At 32.3% G+C, this 27,983-nt stretch overlaps 1 protein-coding gene across 11 annotated transcripts in view; it reads left to right on the top strand.

Annotated features, from left to right (window-relative positions):
• PDS5B (PDS5 cohesin associated factor B) overlaps window positions 1–27,983 on the top strand; it is a 180,745-nt gene that overhangs the window by 56,415 nt on the left and 96,347 nt on the right. For all 11 annotated transcript variants that reach the window (XR_013362794.1, XR_013362795.1, XR_013362796.1 and 8 more), the window contains exons 2-9: window positions 5,007–5,133; window positions 8,257–8,460; window positions 11,552–11,638; window positions 11,750–11,847; window positions 12,438–12,564; window positions 18,784–18,864; window positions 22,775–22,915; window positions 25,547–25,662. Coding sequence is in view for 8 of the 11 variants with exons in the window: in XM_077868146.1 (XP_077724272.1) it covers window positions 5,007–5,133; window positions 8,257–8,460; window positions 11,552–11,638; window positions 11,750–11,847; window positions 12,438–12,564; window positions 18,784–18,864; window positions 22,775–22,915; window positions 25,547–25,662 (981 nt within the window). In the remaining 3 variants the exon portion in view is untranslated. The remainder of the gene's footprint in view (window positions 1–5,006; window positions 5,134–8,256; window positions 8,461–11,551; window positions 11,639–11,749; window positions 11,848–12,437; window positions 12,565–18,783; window positions 18,865–22,774; window positions 22,916–25,546; window positions 25,663–27,983) is intronic.

Genomic DNA, 27,983 nt, shown 5'->3' with positions numbered 1-27,983 from the left:
TCTTTGCAGAGTCTAGTACTGTTGACCACTCCCTGTCTTGAAAATTGGTGTACCCCCTACTTTCTGATCCAGATAACCTGGATCTTCTCCATACCTCTTTGATCATTTTCAAATTTCTTTGCAACATCTTTTTTGCCTGCCTGTTGCTTAAAAAATGGGTCGTCTTTTACCTCTCCTCACTTTACGAGATTTTACTGAATGCTCTCATCTGTGCCCCTGGTTTTAACTATTACCGAGGATTCCCAGATCTGTCCTGAGCTCAGATACCTTTTGGAAATCTAAGTGCCCAACTGGCCACTGCCATCATCGTCGTCATTTTTCCTCTTCCCGCCTTGCCCTCCTCTTTTTTTCCAGCAGGTGGGGCAAAACATTTTCCTTCCCAAAGGGTGTTTGAAAATCTTTTCTTTTTTTAAAATAGATTTATTGAATTGTAACTGATACAGAGAAAAAACTGCATACATATTATATACAACACCTGTGATGCTATAACATACAGGCATCATTTCCAGGAAGCATAGCTTTATTTCCAAAAGTTTCCTTCTGTCCTTTTGCTTTTCTTTCTTTTTGTAAGAACACTTAACATGAAATCTACCCTCTTACATTCTTAAATGCACAATACTGTATTAACTGTAGGTGCTTTGTCGTATAGAACATTTCCAGAACTTAATCATATTGTATAACTATAACTTTATGCCCATTGAATAACAACTCTCCATTTTCTACTCTCATCTTCTGGCAACCACTGTTCTGCTTCTATAAGTTTGACTATTTTAGATACCTCCTATAAATGGAATCATGCAAATCATGTATTTGCCCTTCTGTGACTGACCTTTCACTCAGCATAATGTCTTCCAGGTCCATCCAAGTTACTGCAAATGGTAGGATATTCTTTTTTAACCCAGAATAATGTTCTATTGTATGTATAAACCACTTTTTCTTTATCCATTCATCTATTGATGATGTGGGTTCTTTCCACATCTTGGTATTGTGAATAATACTGCAGTGAAAATGAGTGTGCAAGTACCTCTTAAATTACAGATTTCCTTTTTTTGTTGTTTTTTTGGATATATACCCAGGATCAGGATTACTGGATTATATGATAGTTCTATTTTTTTTTTTGAGGAACTTCCATACTGCTTTCCATAGTGGCTGTATCATTTTACATTCCCACCAACAGTGTACAAGAATTCTTTATTCTTCACATCTTTGTCAACATTTGTTTGCTTTTGTTTTTTTGATAATGGCCATTCTAATAGGAGTGAAGTGATACCTTGTTCTGATTTGCATTTCTTAATGGTGAACATGGAAAGTTGCCTTTTAAAATCAAGAACAAGACAAGGATGCCCACTCTTGCCACTTTATTGACCATGGTACTGGAAGTTAGACAATTCGAGCAATTAGACAGTAAAGTAAAGGCAAGAAATAAAAGGAATCCAAAATGGAAAGGAAGTATAATTGCCTGTTCACAGATCACATGATCTTATATGTAGAAAACACTCTTAAAGACTCTACAAAATTTTTTTTAGAATACTCTATTAAAGTTGCAGGATACACAATCAGCATGCCAAAATCAGTTACATATTTAAATACACCAATGAACTATCTGAAAAGGAGATTACTAAAAGAATTCCATCATAATAGTATCAAAAAGAAAAAAGTTACTTGACAATACTTTACCAAGGCCTGTATACTGAAAACTGCAATACCTTGATGAAAGAAACAAGACACAAATAGATGGAAAGATATCCAATGTTCATGGATTGGAAGACTTAATATTGTTAAAAAGACAGTATTTGGAACTTTTTATTTTGTTCTCTCTGATCTTTTTTTACTGATGTGCCCTGCCACTGTTTTCATATATTAAATTTTACGTATAACAACTCATGAAGGGTATGTTTCTAGGCTAATATTTCCCATTGATTTTTTTCTTTTTTTTGCATCAGTACTACATGTCTAAATTACTTTAGCTTTATAATGGGTTTTAATATTTGAGAACAAACCCATTTACAGTTTTTTTCTTCAAGTATCTTATTTTTGCCCTTTTACACTTAATATAAAGTCTTAGAAAAATTTGCCATGTTTCTTTTAAAAATCAAAACCTGGGCTTAATTGAGATTTATTCACTGGGAAGGTCGGCTATCTTTGTAGTATTTGAAACCAATACAGCCCAGGATATGTCTTGATTTATTTAAGTTTTAATTTTTATCTGTAAAGCTTTATGATTTTTTCTGTAAAAGTACATCTTTTGTTTAACTTGTAGATACTTTATTATCTTCTATGTAAATTATATTTTTAAATTTATTTGCTATCCATAGGAGTACATTGATTGGTTTCCCTTTAAACCTTTTTATTTTGAAATAATTGTAGACATAAAGTTGTAAAATTAGTACATAGAATTCTGTGAACTCTTCACTCATTTTTTGCCAGTAGTGTCATATTATGTAACTTTTAGTACAATAACAAATCAAAGTTGACATTGGTATAATATTGTTAATTAGATTACTGATTTTACTCTGTTTTCTCAAGTTTCTGTACAATATTCTGTCTTTATGTAGTCTATCTTCTGTATAGTTTGATCCTGAGTATAGATTCATATCATTACTATCATAGTCAAGACACAGAATTATAAAGGAATTCTGTAATGCTACTTGTTAGTCTCATATCTGTACCCTGGTAACTACTCATCTGCTCCATATCTGTAGTTTTGTATTTTGAGAACGTTAAATTAATGAAACTATATACACATAATCTTTTGAGACTGGCTCTTTCAATAAGTGTAATGACAATAAGTTATTGCATGTATCAATCAGTCCTTTTTATTGCTGAGTAGTAGTGCCTTGTGTGGATCTATCAGAGTTTGTTTAACCATTCATTCATTGAAGGGCTTTGGATTGCTTCCAGTTTTGGCCTATATGAATAAAGCTCTTACAAATACTCTTGTACAATTTTGCATGAACACAAACTAATTTCTTGGGAAAAATTCCCAGGGGTGCAATGGCTGGTTTGTATGGTAAGTACATATTCAGTATTATGACAAACTGCCAGATGATTTTCAAATATGATTGTACTGTTTTACATTTCTACCAGCAGTGTCTGGATTCAGTTTCTTCACATCCTTGCCAACAGTTGAAATTATTTCTGTTGTCTGTTTTAGCCAGTCTAATAGTATATAATGATATCTCATTGTGGCTTTGTCTTTCCCTAAAGATTAATGGTGTTGAATATTTTTTCGTATGCTTATTTGCCATTTGAATTTCCTTCAAATGTCTGTCTTTTTGCCCATTTTGTAATTGGATTTAGTGTCTGCATAGTATTTTTTCCCATCCTTTTGCTTTCAGTGTCTCATATCCATACTTTTTAAAAAAAATTTTAAGTTCTTTATATTGAAATTTTAAGATCTTGTTTTTTTAACCCGATCATGTATATCATATATGTATAGCATAAAGTATGTAGTATGTGCTAAGTGGTGTTGTAAGTGCTATATATGTTTACCTATAGTTTCCAATTTTTGCTTGGCTAATTTGTATTTTCATCCTATTCTTGAAAATTATATTCATTGGATGTAAACTTTAGCTTTGCAGTTATATATTTTTCCCCTCATTGGGGATGACCTTTTCCTGTCTTTTGGCTTATATTGTGCTGTTGAGAAGCCACTTATTAGTTTAAATACTGTTCCTTCTAAGGTAATACAATTACTTTAAGGTTTTGTTTGTTTTCTACAGTTCTTCTTATTTTGAGTTTAATTCTGTTTGGCTTCTTGAATTTATGGATTGATATTTTATGCTGTTCTACTCAGAAGCCTTTGCTTTCATTTTTCTTTTGATACTCCCATGAGTCATAAGGTAAACTTTTCTTCTCTATATTCTTCTAATTTCTCTTGCGCTTAACTAATTCTAATAGCTTTTTCTATTTTGCTAATAAGCTTGTCCATTGAGTTTTTAATTTCAGTTTTTGTATTTTTCATTTTTAGAAGTTCTGCTCTTTGTTCCGGTTTATTTATTCCTTGGGTTAGACTTTTATTTCTTAAAAGCATTAAATATAGTAGTTTTGTAATCTGTTTGAGAATTGTAATATCTAAAGTCTTTGTGTGTCCTGTCTTGGTGCCTGGTATTTCTGCTGATTCTTGCTCATGGTATCATGTTTCCTTAGGTGTTTGATTATTTTTGACTTGGTAAAATTCATTGTCCTAGAAACCTCATGATTAGTATTCTTTGAGGGTAGAATTTTGCTTACTTTAGGTTCTTGGTTGTACAGCCAGCCAAGGGTCACTGCATTCATGTGTTGAGGTTCTCTGGACAACTTAGGTAATGTGAACCACAGCAAATGGGCAGGACCATGGCAAAAACTAATTAGCTGTATCTATTATTATGTTGCTCTGCTTAGTACCAAGGCAGCTTTCTCTGCTTTCCCCTGTGGCTGTTGATGGGATCATGGGCACACGTTGATTTCTGACTAATCTCTCGGTGTTACCTTTTTGGAGATGCGGTGGTATTGCACATTGATGTCAGGAGGGTCTCTTATTTGATGTTCCATCTTGGTTGACAGGTTGAGATTCTGTCCCCTTTGCTTCATAAGACACCAAAACTGAACTCCAGATTTGTCAGGGTTTGCCAATGCTCTCAGGACATAAATGAATATAATGCTCCAGTGCTCCATTTATGTCACTGGATTCCTCTATTCTCTTTTATTTGGGACAAGTAATTTGTGGTGCTTTAAAAATATGTTTATTTTGGATTTTTTTTCTGTTATTTATACTTTTTGGAGTTGGAGAGTTAGTGCAGATAACCCAGTTTGCTACTAGTAAAAATGGAAGTGAAAATACAATAAATATAATTAAAAAAATTGAGGAAATGCTTAATCAAATGCTTTTCATTAATAAGTGAACTACTATAAATTAGGAATTAGTTATAAATTAATTGGTGATGGGACAGGTTACTTTTCATGTTTAGTATTAATTTTGTTTTTGCCTGTTTTTTGGTTTGCATCTAACAGTTTTCTTGTTTTAGGGGTAAAAATATTTCCATCATGGCTCATTCAAAGACAAGAACCAATGATGGAAAAATTACTTATCCTCCTGGTGTCAAGGAAATCTCAGATAAAATATCTAAAGAGGAGATGGTGAGACGGTTAAAGGTGAGTAAAATTTGTGTTATGTTTTATAGGACATCTGTTTAGAGTGGAGAGGCTACCTGGGGAAATCATGTAGGGCTGTATTTTGTTAGGACACCTTAAAAAACCAAATGGAAGCTAAAAATGGCAGGGAAAGGATCAAGGAGAGTGGAAGTAGGTAAAGAAATGTAGGGTTTCCTTAGCTACTGTTAAGGGAAGAGCAACTGGAAGGGTGAAGGTTAGATTTTTCTAGGGCCTCCTAAACTTGGATATAAAGAATAAATCTGTAGTACTCTTATTAAATTCATTGTTGTCTGTATAAAGTTGTCCTTTGCCCTATATGTCATCATTTTACAAAAAATAATTTCTTTAATTAAGAAAGGAAGTTTTAAGTCTCTGTACTGAGCATTAGGCTGTATTTAACTTACCTGTAAGTTATTTTGGCTGTAGGTTAAAGAGTTTTACTTTCGGCTTCTCTCTGCTTCTGACATGCAGCAGTGAATCAAGATTGAAGGTGAATTTCCATAGATGAGGTGGTCACTGTATAGCTAGTCTCCTTATATGTGTTTGAACAATATTTTACCTTTTTTCAGAGCAGTGATGGTGCATGTGATTGTAAAATGGTTAAAAGAACAGAATGGCCAAGAAGAATGCTAAGCTGATTTATCAGCTAGTTGTTTGTTATTTTTGAGCATTTTTTTCCCTTCTGGATTGTATCTACCTAGACATTTATGTTGCTTGATATGTTATTATTTGTCTATATTTCAAGACTGGAAAACTTGCCTTATTTAATCATTGAAGACCCAGGAGCTTTGAAACAAAGTACTATTTTATAGCTCTTATTACATAGTTTATTTTTATTAGAAGAAGAGGACCTGAATACTCATCAATTTCACGTAAAGCATTAGTCTTACAACTTTGTGTATAAAGTATTAGAATGTCAGATATCAGATTTTTTTTTTTTTTTATTCAAAGGAAAAGACGTCTTTGAGCAGATTAAAATTAACAGTATGTGCTAGTTAGGAACTTACATATATTTTGTTAAAAATACTGAAGCTACAAATCCTTTATATGTGACACTTTCCTTTTTCTCTGTATCTATGTTCTTTTCACCTATTGATTTTTTAAGAGAAGTGAATACATTTCTTCGGATTAGTTTATATTTCAGCAGTGATAGGTAAATATCTCTGTCGTTTGCTAAGAAACTAATGTTAGAAACTGTACCTATAAGTTGATTAACATTAACTGTCTTTTAGAGGTATTTTCTCTGTTATCTTCCTTAATAGATGACATATGCATGAGAAATTAAGTGGGGTTTTTTGTTTTGTTTTTTAAGAAATTAATAACACCATTTGAATTGCAGACAGTTTTGAGAAATTTTCATTATCTAGCCCTTGAGTAAACTTTGTTGTTAGTTTTGGTGGAATGGTTTCCAGTGTTCACATTTAGTGTTTGTAATATGTTTGCATTATTTTTGGACATTTATGCTCAGCAGTGATCTAGTTAATATACTTTTTCCTCATTTATTTTCCTAATTTATACTTACCCACTATTTTTAGCAACCTTCTTAGAGAAATATAAAAAGATTTGAATGTAAGCTAACAGTAATTTTTGATATGTACAAGTATAGCTCTGAATTTTATAAATTAAAACAATTTGCTAATATATAAGGTGTTATTGTTTATATAATTTGTAGAGTTTCCTATAACATTCTATTCAAAATATACTGAACCTTTTGTGAGGTTTTTTTCTTTGCCTTTTTTCATGATATGCATATGCCATCAAAGGATATATTTTAAAGTAATAAAATAAAAAAGTTAGTAGACTTGAACTTTGTATCCTTATACTAATTATAGTGCCAGACGGGAAGGATTAGTCTACTGTTGGTTCTGGCATCTGGCATAGTAGAACTGAGGATCTGCCCTGTGAGGAACACTCTTTCCCAGGAAGACACTGGAGAACTTATTACTCAGAAATCTAGCTCTATAGCAGAGTAGAAATCTTTGTATTTTTCAAGGACCAAGTCATAAATATTGATGATGGCCAGCCCTACTTGTTGATTAGTATTTGCAGCACCATCTAGTGGATGCCAAATGGTCACCTTTCCACTGGTGTTTTATTTAAATGTGTGTTCCAGTCAAGTTAGGCAGTTTAAAGTTCATTTGGGGCAAGAATAATATGGGCTGAGGGTTCATAATAATACTGAAATTAGAAAAAGCTCTTTATAGAATTCAGATGGTACTGCTCCTCGGCATTTTTATTTCTGTCCTACTACTTTTATGTAAATGTTTTTGAAAAAAAAAAAAACATTTCCTATAGGTTCTTTCTGTTTACTCCATACATACTATTGAGTCCTACTAATAAACTATCCATGTCATGGTCTCTTTTACTGTGGCACAAGAAATATTTTGTTGAATGCTATTGTAGTTATTTGGGGGTAGCTTTTTAACCTTCAGGAATATATTTTCATCATCCTTTCTTAAACCTTTATTCTTTTTTATTTAACTGAATATACAAATCATGTATCTGGAGTGGTTTATGGCTTAGATGGAAAAATAAACTTTTTCTTTTCCTAGTTTTTTTCTTTAGAAGTATAATAAAAGGAGTAGGTATATTATAAAAAAAAGGGGGTGCTCTTTTTAAGAAGGAGTAAAAGTGAGACCAGAAACGCCATGCAAGGCTAGTTCTAAACTTTTATCTTGTTAGCAGGTATGATGGGTACATGATAAGTATTTCAGTCTTTAAAGAAAAATTATTATTATTTTAAAGATTTTATTTATTTATTTACTTATTTATTTATTTACTTATTTATTTATGAGAGACACAGAGAGAGAGAGGGGCGCAGAGACACAGGCAGAGAGAAGCAGGCTCCGTGTATGGAGCCCGATGTGGGACTCGATCCCAGGTCTCCATGATCACATCCTGGGCTGCAGGTGACGCTAAACCGCTGTGCCACTGGGGCTGCCCAGAAAAATTATTTTTAATGTAGTTTCAGAAAGATCTCGTTCTCTCAGAGACTTTCAGAGGAAAAAGGAAACTAGTGTATATTATGTATATGCAAGTTAATCTTTGCAATTAATAGTTATTTCAGATGACTGTTTATTTGGATGAAGGATTTCATTATTTTATTATTTTGTTTTTGTATAGATGGTTGTGAAAACTTTCATGGATATGGACCAGGACTCTGAAGAAGAAAAGGAGCTTTATTTAAACCTAGCTTTACATCTTGCTTCAGATTTTTTTCTCAAGCATCCTGACAAAGATGTTCGCTTACTGGTAGCCTGCTGCCTTGCTGATATTTTCAGGATTTATGCTCCTGAAGCTCCTTATACATCCCCTGATAAACTAAAGGCAAGTACTGATTAAAGAATTTCCAAGATTGACTGGTACTCTCATTTATCTTTCTAACTAAAATGGGAGTTAAAGTATTTAGATAATTTCTTTGGATTGTTAAACAACAACTTCTCTTTTCTTCTTTCTTCTTTCTTCTTTCTTCTTCCTTTTTTAAAGAACTCCCCCAGCCCCCCCATTTAGTACGTACTTTTGTAAAACAATTTTGAATCTGTAGGATAAGAAGGAGATTAGTACAGTGTATTCTATACTTTCTTTGTTATTTTTAGTTTTCTTTCAGTAACACTTGGGGATACACTTCGTTTTCCCTTTTGAACGCCCATACTAAAGACCATGTTCATTATTTAAAACATAGTAGGTAGTATAAGTCTGAATTTATACTATATGAATTCTAATTAGTTTAATGGAAGGTGTGATGTGAATTATTTGGAAGAAAATACAGTGAACAAAATTTTAATATAAAGGTAGAAAAGACACCTACTGGGTTGAAGTAGTTCTAAGTAAAGTTATATGAATGGAAAATCTTTAAAAAAATGAAAAAAGAATAGCATGATTAATCCAACTGTTAAGAACATGTAAAATAACTAGAGCTGTGCAAAAAGATACTGAATGAAAGCAGGTTAGAAGCCTAGAAAAACCAATAGTAATAAAAGATAATTGTGGAAACTGAGTTAGAGAAGGAGATATTAATCTCCTTAATATTAATACCAGTGTGGAGAAAATTATGGGTAATTTAGTTTTACTTTATTTAACAAGTATTGTTGTTAATTATGTGTCAGGAACTGGATTTAGTGTGGTGAAAAAGGGTCCTGATATGATCCCTAATAATTGGGAGTGAGAAACCTCATTTGAGCAAGTCTGCCAAAATTCTAGTGTAGAATATCCAAACTGGCTTGGGTATGATTATTTTATATTTTGATTGGTAAAGAATCTCAGGATAGAGACAGTATTTGTAATTTAAAGGTGGACTTGAACTGTTAAATTTGAGAATGGTCAGAGGTTTAAGTAGGTAACATGAGGTTGTATATGCAGCTGTGTACCAGGATGTATATTGTGCTTTTTAATTATAAACCTCTAATTTGGAGATGGGCTGTGGGCTCTTCCTTACCAGTTTCTTATTGACATTCTTATGAAGAGGAAGGTCTAACTGAAGAGTGCCGCTACAGGTTTCTTCTACCTCTTGTGGATTTCTCAGTTTTCATAATCAGTGACCTATCTCAGGGCTTTGGAGTAGTGAAAAGCCCTCCCAAAAGAATAGTTACACATCTGTTCTATTTATAATAGGACAATTTATAAGAAGAATATTGAGGAACTGAGATTAAATTGGAGTCTTTTTGGATTATTCCATAGCTGAAAAATTTAAAGTATCTTACTTTGGTCAAATTTTTTGGTCTTCTTTAAATGCCTCTTTTCTTTTATTGGGGTAGTACTTAAAAATTATTCATTTCCAGGGTATTCTCTAAATATTTGTGGAGTAGTTTTCATTATTGATTAGTATAAAGTTTGTGTTTTTCTTTGTCTGCAGTAGCAGTCATAGAAAACTGACACTTTTGATCCTCATTTTCCAGTGTCAAATTATTGTTATCATCAGAAAACCCTTTGTATATTCCTGTCTTCATATGTAGATCAGTGATCATTGGAGATGTTATAAATGGGTGACTGTTATTTGTCTCTGGGTAGTTATTATGGCACATGGTGTGTTTGGGTTTGTTTGTTTTTTTGTCACATTTGGAGGATTTATTCACAGAAGATGTATTTTGTACAGTACTACTATCAAAGTAACCATTTTGAAGGATGTACTTTTCATTGTATTTTTTTTATTTTTTATTTTTATTTTTATTTTTTTGTATTTTTTTTTTTTAAAGCTCAGCAATTAACTGTATGTTTTCTCTTTTAAAAATATTCTTGTTGGGGGCATCTGGGTGGATTGGTTGGTTAAGCTTGTCTGCCTTTGGCTCAGGTGATGATCCCAGCGTCTTGGGATGGAGCTCTGCATTGGACTCCCTGCTCAGCAAGGAGTCCACTTCTTCCTCTGCACCCCACCCCCTCACTCGTGTGCTCTCTCTCTCTCTCTCAATAAATACAACCCTTATTATTTTATTGATTGATTAGCATGATTCCTTTGCACAATTAGCTTTTATAATTTTACCCTTTTCCAAAAATTTTAAAACATCATCTTCATAAAAATTCCCCTAAATGGACATTGAATCTTTCTCTACAGGTACAAAAGGAAGACATATTAAAAAATCAAAAGCCAAGAGATGGAGATAGATTGAGAAATGGTGGGGAAAAAATAAGTAATTATAATGATTAGGTAGGAAGCTTGACAAGTTAATGTCTACAAGACTTTTTAAAATTTCTTATTCTCTGTGATTCATTGTCTTTTCACCTGGTGATTTATTTTGGAATTTTAAGCTTCCTAAACTGTGTTTTTGATGGATAATTACCCTTATAGTGCTGTTCCAGCAAACCCTAATTAGCATCATCACATTATTAGTATAACCTTTGTTAAAGCTGTGTAATACTAATTACATTATTAATGTAACTTTTATACTAATAATAAGATAAATTTTGATTTACTAGTTTTGGGGTCTAGTTTTTTAACCTGCTTTAAGGTAAAGTTTTTCATTTGCTAAAATCATGGTAAATTATTTACGTTTTCCTGTGAAGGGTGATAAGGTATTTAGTGTTTTCAAATAAGGTTTTATATGATTTATGCTTTTATTTTTTATTTATTTATTTACTTATTTATTTTTTAAAAAGATTTTATTTATTTATTCATGAGAGAGAGAGAGAGGCAGAGACACAGGCAGAGGGAGAAGCAGGCTCCATGCACGGAGCCCGACATGGGACTCGATCCCAGGTCTCTAGGATCAGGCCTTGGACCGAAGGTGGCGCTAAACCGCTGAGCCATCTGGGCTGCCCCTGATTAGGTGCTTTTAAAAAGTTCCAGCCAAATACAGTTTTTCCTCCTGGTTCTTTACAATTTATCATGGTAGACACATGAGTGCTGAATTAGCTTTAAGAGGTTAGTGAATATTTTCATTTAGCATTCATAATCTAAATAATACTTTGTTTCTCTTTTTTGAAGGATATATTTATGTTTATAACAAGGCAGTTGAAGGGGCTAGAAGATACAAAGAGCCCACAATTCAATAGGTATTTTTACTTACTTGAGGTAAGCAGTATATCATGAAATGACTGACATTTTAAATTGGTTTTTATGTATGTATATTTTCACTAATTAAAGTGTTTACCTTTTTTTTTTTTTTTTTTTGCTTATTTTTAGAACATTGCTTGGGTCAAGTCGTATAACATTTGCTTTGAGTTGGAAGATAGCAATGAAATTTTTACGCAATTATACAGAACATTATTTTCAGTTATAAAGTAAGTTTATTTTACAAGGCATGTCATTTTTTTTAAATATAAAGAATTTAGAATTTATAGGCGAATATGCATAAACTGTTATGATGAATATTTGGAAGGCTAAGAGTTGTAACTTATTAACATTATTTTAAGAGACTTAAAAATGAATAGTATATCAGTTTTCTAAGTTATACAAAAGTGTGGCAGAAGGCAATCTATAGCCATTATGAAAATATTTTTGTATTTTATCTTTTTATCTTTTTATTAAATATTACTCCTTAGTTCATGTAAATAGTTGTATATTTAATTTTATCTATTAGAATACAAAGCAATTTGATTTCTGAATTTAAGGTAAAACTAAAGATGATACTTGATTTAGTGACTTCTGATTGTGAAACAGACTAAAATTAGGGAATAGTAATCCAGGAAATGTAGTTTAAAAATGTATTTTGGATACTATAAGATTTGGGAGAGAAGGAAACTTTAAATAAATACATGAATTTGATTAATTAATATTCTAGTATCATGTTTTAGGAAGTGTAGTGTTTGTCAGTACCATGTTATGATTAAATCCTGTACACTGTAAATAAAATACCTGTTTTAAATTTTAGCAATGGCCACAATCAGAAAGTTCATATGCACATGGTAGACCTCATGAGTTCTATTATTTGTGAAGGTGATACAGTATCTCAGGAGCTTTTGGATACAGTTTTGGTAAATCTGGTACCTGCCCATAAGGTAAGTAGTAGTATATACTGAAATATGTCTAAAGTCCTTTAATATTAAGGTGAAGAGTTTGTGCTTATGTTCTAAATATACTTTTTCCTGCTTTAACCTTAGTTTTTGAGAATCTGTTTTATTAATATTAGTTATGTTGAATGTTAAGTTAAATATGGTGCACTTACAATTACTAATTAAATAGGTGTAGTTGATGTAATAAAATATCTGTAATAACTCAGTTTTGTATAGGATATGTTTTGGGAGTGATAGCTACTTAGATGCTGTCATATAACTTTATGTCAGGAGATGCTAAAACCAATTAGAGCCTTAAGTGAAAGACAGCAGTAGTGTAGATGGAGAGGTGGGATGAAATTAAAAGAGAAGTCTCTCCTAATTTGTAATCAAAGAATATGTTGATGATAGTGTTTCTTCCCTGGGTGATATTACTCAAGATGTGTGTTTGTGCGTTTCTTTCTTTCTGACTCTCCAGGAAACAGTTGGAAACGAGTGTTTCTGTCAAAGAGAGAAAAGAGAGAGCTTAGAGAGAGGGGCCACTCAGTATAAAGATCTGTGCAAATTGAACACCTTTCTGGCAAGATACAATCTAAGTTTACAGATACATGACATTCACAGAAATAATGCTTCAATGAACATGACCTCATAGTATTTCCAAACTCTTAAAGGAAATAGTTCATTAGTGCAGAAAGCCAGATACTGCAAACAGCTTTAAAAATTCAGTTAATATATTTATTAGATAAAAATAATGCCCTTAAGGGAATGAAAGATCACCTATGCTTAAAGAGATCAAACCCATAAAAACAAGAGTTAAAAACATGATAGCTAGATACATGAAAGGAGAAGTTTAGGGAAAAAGTAGAAATGAGAAATGGCCATTGAAATTAAGATCTCTATTGATATTTAGAGATCTGAGAGACATAGCAGAGGAAAGTATACAGATAAAGTGAGATAAAGAACATAAAATATACTGAGACATGAAAAGTAGAATGAAAAGGACCAGTATATTTAGTAGTGATTTCAGAACAGAAAATGGAGAAGAAATGTTTAAATAGAAATTTGCTTAAAATGTCCCAGAACTGATGAAAAGCCTGAATTTATGAGTTAGGTAGCAAAAGTGTCATGAAAGGAATAAATAAAAATAAATCTCAGTCCAGGAACATCCTGGAGAATTTATAGATTGCCAAACCAGAAATAATCTAAAAGCACCCAGCAGGAAAAGTTGTAGACCCCTCTCACCAAGGAATAGTGATTAAACTGATTGTTCACTTCTCAGTAGCAAGGATAGATGCCAGAAGATAATGGAACTGTATTTCTGAAGTGCTAAGATAAAATAATTGTGCATTTGTGTGTATATGTGTGTGTAGTTGCATATTCAATTTGAGTGAAATTGACTTTAAATATTCACTTGTCAGTAGATTCCTACTGGAATGGAAATTGAATGAAAGAAGAAGAAATAATGGTGAAGAAATGCTTTAAATAAGAATTGATTTATAAGAAAATAGTAACAATAATAATTATAACAATTATTTAAAGAGATGTTAACAAAATGGTCCTGAACTACTGGTTACAAATAACATATAGGATTAAATGGCTTAATGGAGGGATGCCTGGGTGGCTTAGTGGTTGAGCGTCTGCCTTTGGCTAGGGTTGTGATCCCGGGGTTTTGGGATTGGGTCTTGCATTAGACTCTCCATGGGGAGCCTGCTTCTCACACTGCTTTTGTCTCTGACTCTCTGTGTCTCTCATGAATAAATAAATAAGATGTTAAAAAAAATAAAAAAAAGGAGTGGCTTAATGGAGTTAATGAGTGATCTAATCTTGGTGGTGAGCAGCATTATAGAGCTACTGATTAACTTCTAACTTGAAATATTCATATTAAAATTTTCAGAATTACAATAAATGTAAATGGTTTAAGTTTACTACTTAAAACAGATTGTCAGATTTGATCGAAAATAATCCAGCTGTTCAATAAGAGATAAGAACAAAATACTGTCACAAAAGATTCAGAGCTTTAAAAGGATGGGAAAAAGATTGCCAGGAATGTTCTAACTGAAAGAAAACTGAAGCAGCTTGTACTGATATTAGATGTAATAGTCTTTACTGGGTAAAGAAGGTATTTGTAGAAGGATAAAGGGTTTAATCTCAGGAAGATATTCCAACTTGCATGTACATAGGCTCAAATATATAATGTATATATATTGAAAGAATATTAAGGAGAAAGAAACTCACAATTTGATGGGCCATTTTAACACTTTTTCCGGTGATTGTAAATTAAGTAGATGAGCATTTTGTAAGAATATTGAAGATTTTAAACAAAAACAGACCTACAGCAACCACAATTAATCTATCAAAAGAATAAATCATATTTACAATTATAAGGTATTTAGAAGTGATAATTGATACATATTAAAACGTGGGATATGACATAAAATATTTTTTAAATCTAATTTTATTAAGTGTCTAATTCAAGAAGTTAAAAAAAATACCTGAATATACAGAATATGTAAGGAAGAAAAGAATGAAGTACAGAATTCAATAAAACAAAATATAATGACATTTCATAAAAACTCAAACCTTGCAATTTGAAAAATATTAAGCAAATCCTTGGCAAGTTGAATCAGAAAAAGGAGATGGTATCAATATATACTTTTAGAATGAAATGGGAATGGCAGACATTAAAAAGATAAAAAGATAATTCCATGAAGAATATTTTATGGTAATATTCTTGGAATTAGGTAAAAGAAATTTCTAGAAAATATAACTTCAAATTTGTCTCCAGAGAAAATCTTGAGTAACCTTTAACCAGCAAAAGAATTCTAATTGGTTTTAAATACTCTATCCATACAATGAATAAAATCTCTTCCTCCCAAACAACAATAGCAGCCATGAGAAGAGCAACAACAGTAGAACACAAACCTATTACAGAAGAACTTAACCTGAATATCAGGAGATATCTACTAATCGTTTAAATAGCATCACAATCCTAATAACAAGCAAACTTTTTCAGATTATAGAAAAGGAAAAAATGTCCCACAATTCACTGTATGAGTGGAATATAATCTTCATAGGGAAACTAGACAAAACCAAGCAAGTAAGAAAAATAGACTAACTTGAAATTATAATCACATAAATTGAACATAATAACGTTTGGAATAGTGTAAACTAATGTTGGGAATAAGCAAATTGGCTTTATTTTAGGAATATAAGGGTGGGTTAACATGAGAAAATATTAACAAACTAAGATATTTATGTAACAGATCAAAGAAAAAATATCTATATAGAACAAGTTTGATAAATTTCAGTGTAATTTATGATAAAACTTCTTAGCAGATTTGAAATAGAAACTTCCTTAAAGTGATTAGGTTATGTGAGATACTAAATGGTGAAATGTTGAAGTGTTTTCTTTGAAGTTTAGGAACGCTTTTACTCAGGAAAAAGGCAACACTGTCATTTTTTTTTTTAACACCGTCATTCCTAATCAGCATTAATTAAAGGTCTTAAGTTAGTGGAATAAAGTGAGATAAATAAAAGATATAAGGACTAGAAAGAAGAAATAAACTGAACTTATTTGCATATAACTGCAGAAAACACAAAGCCACATACAGTTAAATTTCTAGAACAAATAAAAGTCTGCAAGATTGCTAGATGTAAGTTCAATATATGAAAAGCTGTTGGTATACTTTAATTAATTTGTAGCTTTAACAAAGACTTGAGCTGTTTAGAATTTCACAAAAATATGCAGCTTTATGGTGAAAATCATTATAATTGACCAAAAAATATAAAGACTTAAATATACTGCATGATTTATTATATTTATGGGATGGAAGACTCAGTATCATGATGTCAGATTTCTGCATGCTAATAGATAATTCAGTCAAAATAGAAGATTTGAATGTTTGTGGTTGATTTCCCAAACTGATTTTAAAATTCATATTGAAAGGGTGCCTGGTGCCTCAGTGTTTTGAGGGTCTGCCTTAGGCTCAGGGTGTGATTCCTGGGTCCTGGGATTGAGTCCCCTGTCAGTCTCCCAATGGGGAGCCAGTTTTTCCCTCTGCCTGTGTCTCTGCCTCTTTCTCTGTATCTCTCATGAGCAAATAAATAAACCTAAAAAAAAAAAAATTCACACTGAAGAGCAAATGGCCAATAATAGCTAACCATTTTTGAAGAGGAATAGAAAGTGGGGACTTATTCTACCACCTAGTGTTAAGACACTGCTTCTATAATTCTTTGTAATGAGGCAGTTAATAGACAAAGGGATATATGGAAGTAATGGAGAATTTACAAATGGATGCAGAGTTATATAGAAACTTGAGAGTATGGGTATTATAGGTCACTCGAGGGAATAATGGACTATTTAATGACTGGTTTTAGGACGGTTAATAACCATATGGAAGGGCAGCCCGGGTGGGCATCGGTTTAGCACCGCCCTCAGCCCGGAGTGTGGTCCTGGAGACCCGGGTTGGGCTCCCCGCATGGAGCCTCTGCCTGTGTTTCTGCCTCTCTCTCTCTCTCTCTCTCTCTCTCTCATGGATACATAAATAAAATCTTAAAAAAAATAACCATATGGAAAATAATATAATTATTTTACATGATACATAAATGTAAATTACAGATGGAATAAAGATCTAAATCCGAAAAACAAATCTTTAAATTTTTATTTGAAATTATAAAGCGACATTGAAATCTCATTGTGGAGGAGAATTTTTCTTTTCTTTTCTTTTCTTTTCTTTTCTTTTCTTTTCTTTTCTTTTTTTTTTTTTTTTTAAACGTTTACTTATTTATTCAAGAGAGACCCACAGAGAGGGGCAGAGACATAGGCAGAGGGAGAAGCAGGCTGCATACAGGGGGCCTAATATGGGACTTGATCCCGGGACTCCAGGATCACACCCTGAGCCGAAGGCAGACACTCAACTGCTGAGCCACCCAGGCATCTTGAAGAGAATTTCTTTAAAACAAAAAAAAAAAAAAAAAGAGGTAGCACAAGTCAAATAGAAAAATATTGATGTATTTGATTACATTAGTTTTTCGTCTAAAAACTTCTCTCAGGTACAGTAAACATTGTGAAAAAACAAGTACAGACCTAAGAGACGTTATACCTACAAGGAACAAAGGTTTAGTTTGTAGATTTTATAGAGAAACTCTGCAAATAAATAGGAACAAAACAGCCCATGTGAAAAATGGCAGAGGTAGAATATAAGAAAATTATTTTTTATATGCACAGGGAAGCATGTACAAGACATACAATTTTTAATGGTCATAGTTAGGAGAAGGAGTAAATAAGCTGTATTATGCAGTAAAATACTAAAGAGCAGATAGAAATGAAATAATTCCATAGAAGCATCAATGTAGGTAAATCTAAGAATATGCTGAATGTGAGTTTCAAGGTATCTAACAGCGTACCTGTTTTCTGTAATGTATTTAAATCGGAATTTAAATAAATTCCTTTATTTGTTCTCTTTTAGATCTTTGGCGTTGTTTCTGTCATCAGAATTTTTTTTTAAAGATTTTATTTATTTATTCATGAGAGACAGAGGCAGAGACATAAGCAGAGGGAGAAACAGGGAGCTGGATGTGGGACTCGATCCCGGGATTCCAGGATCACGACCTGAGTGGAAGGCAGACGCTTAACTGCTGTGTCACCCAGGCATCCCATCAGAATTTCTTTCTTGTACCTTTGTCTTTTCATATTTTATTGTTTGATGTTTCTTGTTTTACCTTTGACCTTATATGTACTCTTAGATGTGCTTGAGTAAATCTGCTGTCCCATAGCTGTCCCAAACTCTTGTCTTTCCCCACATCTGGGCCCCCATTTCTGTTCACATTAGAACTCCATTCACTCTCTCATGATGTTTTGGTGGTTCTGGACTTGGAGTAATACAGCTTGTATTTGTACTCAGCTGAACTGATTTGACTTGGGGACTAGGTTTCGAATGACTATTTCCTTTCTCCTCTTCTAATAAACATCTATTGGTCTTTTCTAAATGTGATTTACCCTATGCTATGAATGAGATAGAGAATGTAATTATCCTTTCTTGGAAGGGATGTATGATCTAAGTAGACCAGTTAGTCTTAAAAGAAGAAAAATAACTTTGCTTTTTCTTTTATTGTAATTGAGTCTTAGTTTTCTCATTTATTTACTCAGGAGTAGATTTTTGAATACAGGTAATATTTTGTTTTTCATGGTTAGAGATATATACAGATATTGTTTATGTTTTTCAGAATTTGAACAAGCAAGCATATGATTTGGCAAAGGCTTTACTGAAGAGGACAGCTCAAGCTATTGAACCATATATTACCAATGTAAGTTTTTCTTGTAATTGTCAGAAGGATTAGCCATAATTTTAAAGATCGCTAGAAGCAAAATTTCAGCAAGTAGTACATACTTTTAAATTTTGTTCTGTTTTAATCATTAAGTAACATATTTTCTTTCTCCTTAAAATTATTCTTGTTTAATATTTTATGGAAGGATAGCACTCAGTTTGTTCATTCGTTTGCTGCTTTCACATTGCCTGGGAACTAAAATAGCTTTTATTTTCATTAGCAAGATATCTTTCTGTTTGTTTCCATGTTACAAATAGAGCTAAATGTAATTAGATAAAATATATGGAACTTTTCATTATTCAGGGAATGTACAGCTTTTTGGAGATTAAGTTGATTTGTACAAGAAATAGATAAGAACTAATACCAGGGCTTTGTAAAGTTGAAGGCAAGTATGAATGGCAGCAATTTGGTGACAGTTGTCTATCTTGTTGTCCCTGGGGATAGATTTCATATACATCAACCTTTTCTGAGAAAGAGGAAGAATTGAGATGAAATGAGCCCTTTCAGTATCATCCCAATCTGCTTATTTATGATCGACCCATCTTTTAGCTGTTTTTCAGAAGAAATGTATTTTAGCCGATAGATTCACTGATAAAATGCTTATTTTGGGTTTTATTTTCTCTCCAGTTCTGTTGAGTTGCACAACTCAAGAGGGCACCACTCATGTGAATACATTCCATGTGAATAAATATGGAACATGGTGTTAATGTTGGCCTCTGGAAATTTTTTTTTTTTTTTTTATGATAGTCACAGAGAGAGAGAGAGAGAGAGAGAGAGGCAGAGACACAGGCAGAGGGAGAAGCAGGCTCCATGCCGGGAGCCCGACGTGGGATTCGATCCCGGGTCTCCAGGATCGCGCCCTGGGCCAAAGGCAGGCGCCAAACCGCTGCGCCACCCAGGGATCCCTGGAATTTTTTTTTTTAGCAGTTTTCTCTACTTTCTTTTTCCACTTTCACCCAACTTCAAATATGTAAAGGATGTAAATCTGTCCCTTGAAAAGAAGTGAGAAACTCATTTATAATCACGTATTTAATTTTCCTGAGGATTTATTGAAGAAACATATTTCCTGTAGTATATAAAAAAATGAAGTCAATATATGAAATACATCATGAAATGATGTGCTTTGAAAAAGTAACAAACTTTATAGAACACGATCTTGGTAAATCCCAGGTTTTGTTTCTGACTTATGGCCTTAAATAATTCTAAACACAAGATGACTTGGTGTCAAAGTGTATTTGATTTGTAAGGAAATTGTTTTGGAAGGTGAACTTCCAGAAGCTGGGCAATCAAATTATGTAATCTATCTTAATAGCTCCAAACTGGCAGGGAATTCTAAATAATGATTTCTGCAAGTTTTGTAAGTCTTGGGTATTAGCCAGAGTTAAATTAGTTGGATTGAGTGGGTTGAGTTTTTTCATTATTGACCTAATAGCGTTTGAAGTGAGTAGACCCAGACTTAAGCAGTCTGTGTGTGATTAATGAGCCTTCCCTTTTCTTTTGCTTCAAGTGCATCTGAATGACCATCTTCATGGCCCATTAGACACACTAGGTGAGCTCCTCCTGGTGGTCATTTATTTAAATTGGCATTACCAAGCCACATGTTTTTTAGGGGAACACTTTTTTGATGCCTTTTTTCTGGCCAAAAAGAAAGCAAGTATCACTGTTTGCTTAGTATCTTTTTTGAATTGGGGAAATAAATATTTGACCAGATAATAAAAATAAAAAGTCCCAAAATAGAATTATGGTATTTATTGGAGCTAGGTGATGGTTTATTTTACTATTCTATTCTCTCAACATATGGTTATGTTTGAAAATAATTATTAATAAGAACTAAAAAAAAAAAAAAAGGACAAGAGAAATATTTTTAGCAATCTCAGGTGTTTACATTCCCTATCACTAGTACCTTATATTAATTGCCTGTTCTTAGTTCTTGCTTGCAGAAGTGGAGCTGCTCTCTCCATACTTTCTTGTGGTATCTTTATCAGAAGCTGGGGGATGAGAGGCACAAGATTAGGAGAATGGTCTGAGCACACTTTCAATTGTATGTTTATTCCTAGTACTTTTTCCATTGTTTTATCTTGTTTTCTTGTTCCTTTATTTGATGATTAGCTAAGAAATCATTAAGAATTGCTTTTTTCCCTCTTTTGATCCTTTATACATCTTACTTCTCTACCTCAAACTTCTATAACCACATGTAAAATTAATTTCTAGTAAACTTAATTGTCTTGTAGGATAAAAATGAATACAATATTAAAATCTCAGCTTTTTGAGACTTGTACATATAGTAGCCATTATTCATTTGTCTTTCTAATAGAGAATTAGCAAGCAAAAATACAGGTAGGATACTGAGGTAATACCACATTTCTGTCTCTTTTGTACTTATGTCTTTTTCACTATTAGGGATATGATATAGACACATTCAAGTTTGTTTTTTATAGATAGTAATTCTTACATATTTAGGACTTAAATTATTGTGGTGTTATAGGTTATTCTTTCAAAATAAAATTTGACAGTTGACAAGTTAAAAATGTGTATGTCTTTTTTAAAAAGGTCAAACTATCAAAAACAAAAAATATTTAGTAATATTTTAAGAAATTATCTGCATGGATCACTTATTGATAATTTTTTCATCAGAACTTTTTTTTTTTTGAGAAAGAGACAAAGAGTGTGCGCACGTGCAAGCAAGCAGGTGGGGAGGGGCGGGGAGAGAATCTTAGGCAGGCTCCACAGTGTGGGGCTCCATCTCATGAGCCTGAGATCATGGCCTGAGCCAAAATCAGAGGAGTCAGACCCTTAACCACCTCAGCCACCTGGTGCCCCCTAAGAATGTTTTAATCACAAGTTTTAAATTGCTTAATCTTGCTAGCCTCAGCTTTTGCATCTGTAAGTTGGAGTTAATAATGCTTGGAGTGATTGTAGCGAATGTGTTTTTTAATGTGAAAACAATTTTTAAATAAAGTTGACCATTTAAACCTAAGGTAGAATTTCTTGCTGACTTTTAAGTTACCCATACTGCTTTCATTAGGAGGCAATTATTATAAAAGAATTAAATTTGTAGTGTGAAAATCGGTACCCCATTTGTAAATAAAAGACTAATGCTTTTTGGAAGAAATACTTTAATCAACTCTCTGCGTCTTCTGTTAGGTTATAAACCGTTATGGAGAGCATAGATTGTTTTACTTATAGTATCAGTTGCATATATATTTTGGGCACCTATGCTATGTCAGAAACTATGCTAGACTCTTACTATACAGTGGAGAAGACTGACTTGGTCCTTGCCTTTTTAGAAGTGTTAAATAACTGTTATTTATGGAATTTGTAAGAAGTTAGCCCAGGGAATTTTTTTTTTAATTTTTAAAATTTTCAAATGTGGTTTCTCCAGACTGGTAAAGAGGATGGCATCCTCTTTACATCACATGGCAGGGAGGCCAGATTGGAAAGGATTATTGTGGTCTTGTTAAGGAAAGGTTAGATTTACTGTTTTTAAACAGGAGAAAATTTGTGAATGGAAACAAAGCCATTTTATTTTCAGCCTGAATGAGAATTTAACCTTTGGTGTCATGAAATTAAGGTATGTACACAAGTATAACTGTATTACAGGATAAAATATAGTAAGTACCATAATGGAAAAAAAGTGTATTTGGTAGGCAGAGTGTTGATTGATAAGCTAATCGATAATATAGGTACAAATTATCTATTATTATGGATAAGATCAATTTCATGTACAGGGTGAATTAGCCTGTAGTTGTTTTCCACCTACTGTTAGAAAATGTTTTGATAACCTTAGTTTAACGGTGTATAAAATAATAATTTAATTGAATGATAAGATTTTAGAAAATTTATTTTATCTATGGTGTTTCTATTAATGATAAGTTTTCTTTCTCAAAAGTTTTTTAATCAGGTTCTGATGCTTGGGAAAACATCTATCAGCGATTTGTCAGAACATGTCTTTGACTTAATTTTGGAGCTCTATAATATTGATAGTCATTTGCTGCTCTCAGTTTTACCCCAACTTGAATTTAAACTAAAGGTAACTATTCTAAAAGCGTTATGGTTCTGTCAGCCAGATTAGCAAAGAGCATTATATGTGACTCTTTAATTTTTCTGGTAGTTTTAGCTGAATGTTACGGATGTGGTGATGTATTATTTTTAATTATTTACATGTTTGTACCTTACTTATTTGTCTGCAGTACCAGGTATGGTGCCTAACTGATAGTAGCTACTTAATTAATGTTGATATTTTCCTTCAGATAATTTCCAGATAATTAATTTCCTTCAGATAATTAAATTGTAGATTGTGACTAACTTCTGAGGTCTAGTGGTACATCAAGCTTCTTTTCAAGGTACAGTTTATAATGGTTCCCAAGACTCCTTGATTAAGTCATAAAAATAGTTTAGGGTCTATATTATCCACATATTGTGAAGTATTTTCCCTATGTGCATATTATCTTATGCCTGTGTTGAAAGCTCCATTGCTTTTTTACATGGTTCTCTGGAATGTTTTGGTAGTGTGTTCCTATTGCTTTGACATTAAATTATACCATAAGATTAAGTTTCATTTGTAGATTTGGGTGGGGAATATTCTTTGCTCTTTCAGATTATTACAGGAAGATTAAATAAAGCTGGTTATAATTAATAATCTTTGATGCAACTTGATGTACTACCCAGAGAAATTCTTAAATGATTTCTGTGTTGTATTTCTTATTTGTAAAAATTTTGATTTCTCCCTTTCAAAACAAGAAAATAAACCATCCATATTTGTAGTGTGGATACCCAACAAAACTAGCAAATGCTTACTCTCCTTTTATTCTGAGGCGTATTTTTGGTGTATTTCTCAAATGAGTCACTTGATTCACTGGCCTGCCTGCCCCATGTTTTCCCATGTAGTTAGCAATTTTGATGAGGCAGAAGGCAGTCATACTTTTATTTTTTTTGTTGGTCTGATACTCTTTAATACAAATATTGAATACCATAAGAAATATAAAAATAAGGAATCATCATTTCTGTTTCCAGCAAATTTAACATCTAGTATAGAAGAGGAAAATAATTCAGATTTAATAAGAGACCAGATATTGTAAGTGTCCTCAAAGATAAACAGCATACAGTGAAACAAAGGAAACAGCTATAGAAGCATATAGAGGTAGAAAGGTGCTGGGTGAATTTATGGAACACAAATAATTTTAGTTGGGAAGTGACATGAAGTAAGTTTAAATCATACCTGGCTGTATATTAGAATCTTTACCTACGGAGCCGGAGTAAACAAACAGATGTCCAGGCATTAAACCAGAGGAGTTGTTTCGATCAGAATTTTTGGCAGCAGAGTCCAGGTTGTCAGGTTTGGGGTGTTTTTTTTTTTTTTAATTGTTATTTATTTTTTCTCCAAATTTTTATTTAAATTCTAGTTAACGTAATAGTGTAATACTGATTTCAGGAGTAGAATTTAGTGATTCATCACCTGCATATAATACCCAGCACTCATCCTAACAGGTGCCCTCTTTAATACTCACCACCTGTCTAGCCTATCCCTCCATTAACCCTCAGCTTGTTCTTATCATTAAGAGTTTCTTATGGTTGTTTCCCTCTTCCCAAATGTTCATCTGTTTTATTTCCTAAATTCCATTTATGAGTGAAATCATATAGTATTTGCCTTTATCTGACTTATTTCACTTAGTATTACACACTCTAGCACCATTCACATTATTACAAATGGCAAAATTTCATTCTTTTTGATGGCTGAGTAATATTCCTCTGTGTGTGTGTGCGTGTGTGTGTGCGCGCGCACGCACATTTAGAGGTCATTCTGATGTACCTCCAGGTTGAAAAGTATTATTTAGAGGAATAGTGTGAGAAAAGAGAAATTATGATAGAGATGAGTTAGGTCATATTTTTTTTTTTTTTTTTTGAGTTAGGTCATATTATGGGAGCTCTTAATGCTAGGCTGAGGCATTGGCTTAAAATTTAAAAATTAAAAGTGTACAGTGTCATTTGAGTATTAGTGTTTTTTTGATACGGTCACATTTTATGGTCAGGTGTAGTATTGTGGCTGGCTCAATCATTTAACCATTGTGTCATCTGTTGAAGGTACCAAAATCAGTAATAAAATTGACTTGTCTCCATGCTACCCAGAATAGAGTAAATAAAACAGAAATTAGTTTTTATGTGTGCAAGGTTTCATCATGTTGAACTCCATTATGAATCTGGTATGTGTAGGTGAGTGGATTCTCCTTTTGGGCAACATCACATATTTATTTCTATATTATATAAACAGTACAAAAATACAGAATTTTCTCTTTACTGTAGGCCTGACCTCTTCATGTCTATCTTTAAAAACCACAGTTTTTCAAGGGTCTGCATAGGTTTGATGTAGTTAGTTTTTGAATTTGACTGTGAATGAAAATAAGCTTCAATTGTAAGAGGGGCCTCTAAAGTTTAATTGAACTTTGGGATGTATTATCATGTCTGAAGTACTGCTTAATGAGATGATTAGCACACTTAAGGGAGCATTTATTTTTTGCATAGTATATTGAACATTTTTATGCATACTTTTTCATCTCGAGTTCATGAAAATTTTTCTGTGGAATTGGGAGATGAGGAAAATCATGGGGAAATTATTACGAATATATCTACCTGATGGTTTTAAAGCTATTTGGTTTTGTTTTAGAGCAATGATAATGAGGAACGCCTACAAGTTGTTAAACTACTGGCAAAAATGTTTGGAGCAAAGGATTCAGAATTGGCTTCTCAAAACAAACCACTTTGGCAATGTTACTTGGGCAGGTATATGATTTTGGTGTCCTGTTTAAAAGTAATAAATGTTTATATTATTTAAAAATGCCACCTATAATTTCCTGAAATTATAAAAATGAAATGTTTTATATTTTGAAATTTTTGAGTGTTGGTACTGATTGACCGTATTTAGAATTTCCCTTTTTCTAATCTTATTTTGCTCTTAGTAATTTTTGAAAAATGATATGTTTAAAAAGCTATCTCAAAGTATAATCATGAAATTAAAATGTGTTATTACATAGCAGTAATTCGTCCCAACTGAAAATAAATCATTGTGAGATGTTGTAAGGACAGGGGTATCCACAGAATGAATAAAATAAATGATACATATGTTCTTCCTCCTAATCTCTTTTGTATGTTTCTCTTTTAAAGGAAGTGATAACCTGGATTCTTTATATGCTTTTAATGTCCACAAACCTGAATTTGTTTGCAAGTGTTGTTTGAGTGTTTGTATATTTCTCTTTTCTATGAGAATAGTTCCTTTCATTGCATCTCTAAAGGTATCCCTGACTTTGAATATATTAAAACCACTTAAAGTGCCCTTGCTGAAACCTACCTTGACCCAGAAAATAAGGAATTTTTTTCCTCTGCTTAAATTTTTCTCAAAACAAATAATGCAGTTAGTCATACATAAATAGGATTTTAAAAACTCTTATTAACTCTTCTTTTTATATTGAAATATTTGTATGTTATAACCTTTTTCCATCTTAATACTAGAAATGTCAATGTTTATTTCAATTCAGTCTCTTTTGGTCTTATTTTTCTAATTTGTTAAGTGGAGTATAAGCTTTTATAAATGCTAATTGTTAAATTCTTAATCTGATTTCTTATCTCTTACGTAGCTCAATAATATTTGGCGAGGTACATTAAACAAATAAACAGATTTTAGCCCCTTGTGATTTTGAGTTTGACTTCTAGATTTTTTTCATTTAAATACAATGGAAAGTTCTTGGGTAGTAGAACAGAATACTTGATATGTTTAATATACTCTCAATTTAAAGTCTACTTTCCTTTGATAAAACAAAAATATAGTAAATGTCTAAGTAAAAACTATACCTTTAATCAGGAATGGGATTACCTAGACCCAATTTGTAGGTTAACATTTATGTCACATTTCTAGTACATAGTAATTTTTCCTTTCCTTTTAAAATTAACCTAAAACTGAAATTCAGATTATTATCAAATTTAAGGAGCTTTAGAATATTTTTAAAGAGGTCTTATTTAAATTTATTTATAATGGTTAAATGGTTCATGTTTAGTTGAAAAATGGAAAAGTACATAGGGAATACTTAGATTCAAAGTATTTGAATACTTAGATTCAAAGCACTCTGGAAACTTTATATGAGATAATAGCCTAGATGTCACAACTTCTTTTTTGAGTATACCTCATAGAGCATTTTTTCCCCTAATTCTGTGAATAATTTGGTGCTCACTTTGAAGACCTCTTTTTTTTCCCCCTCATTTATAGTACTAATTTTGTTATAGTATTGGGTGATAGAAGATTTCGGAAGCCTTTTGATATTGCAGAATTAGACATGAAAATATTGAGTGGAAAACTCTCACTTCACTTTGATGTTCTTGTTACTTAATAAGATTTTTTTAAAAAATCACTGTTTTGTAGTCCTGGATGAACTAATATATATATGGGCTTTCAACATCAATGGTTTAGAGATAACTATATTATACGTCATGTGCTTTAATGATGGAGGAACAGGTTTCCATCTATGAAATAGTCTTGCTAAAACAGTGAATCTGGATATGATTAAGTGTCTAGAACTGACTATCAATTTGTAAGATTTAGGAGAGAAGGGATCCTATTAATTGAAATCAGGATAATACAGATTAGCAAAATCTAAACTGGAAAAGCACTACATACACAAACACAGAACAATTGCTTTACTAAATAAATTATAAGGAAAAAAAGATGGAGGAGGAATAGAAGATTAAAAGATACTTAAATGACCTATCTTTCAAAGAATTTTAGTATTTTAGAGGTATATACTAAGGTATTTACTTCTTCATGTAAAAATTGGCTTTGGTATTAGTGGAAATGTAATCTGATAGTTAACTGCATAGGACTTAATTTGCATCAGTTTTAGATTCATGTAAAATAATAAGGGATTTAGTGCAAGATTAAAGCATACTTTTGTGAATGCCCTACATTTAAGAAACAATACTTTGAGGAAAGGTTTTCTTTTCAGGCACAGCTTGGGATTTATATAATGTATCACCTATGTACACACATATGCTTGTATAAGTAGATATATTTGAAATAATATTTATAGGAAAAATCTTGTCATTCTAATTTTTGT

The sequence above is a fragment of the Canis aureus genome, chromosome 24 (genome assembly GCF_053574225.1).
Source record: "Canis aureus isolate CA01 chromosome 24, VMU_Caureus_v.1.0, whole genome shotgun sequence".
In the NCBI taxonomy this organism is placed as follows: Eukaryota; Metazoa; Chordata; class Mammalia; order Carnivora; family Canidae; genus Canis; species Canis aureus.
The sequence above is the reverse complement of the archived record's forward strand: the minus strand, read 5'-3'. Positions and strand labels throughout refer to the sequence as shown.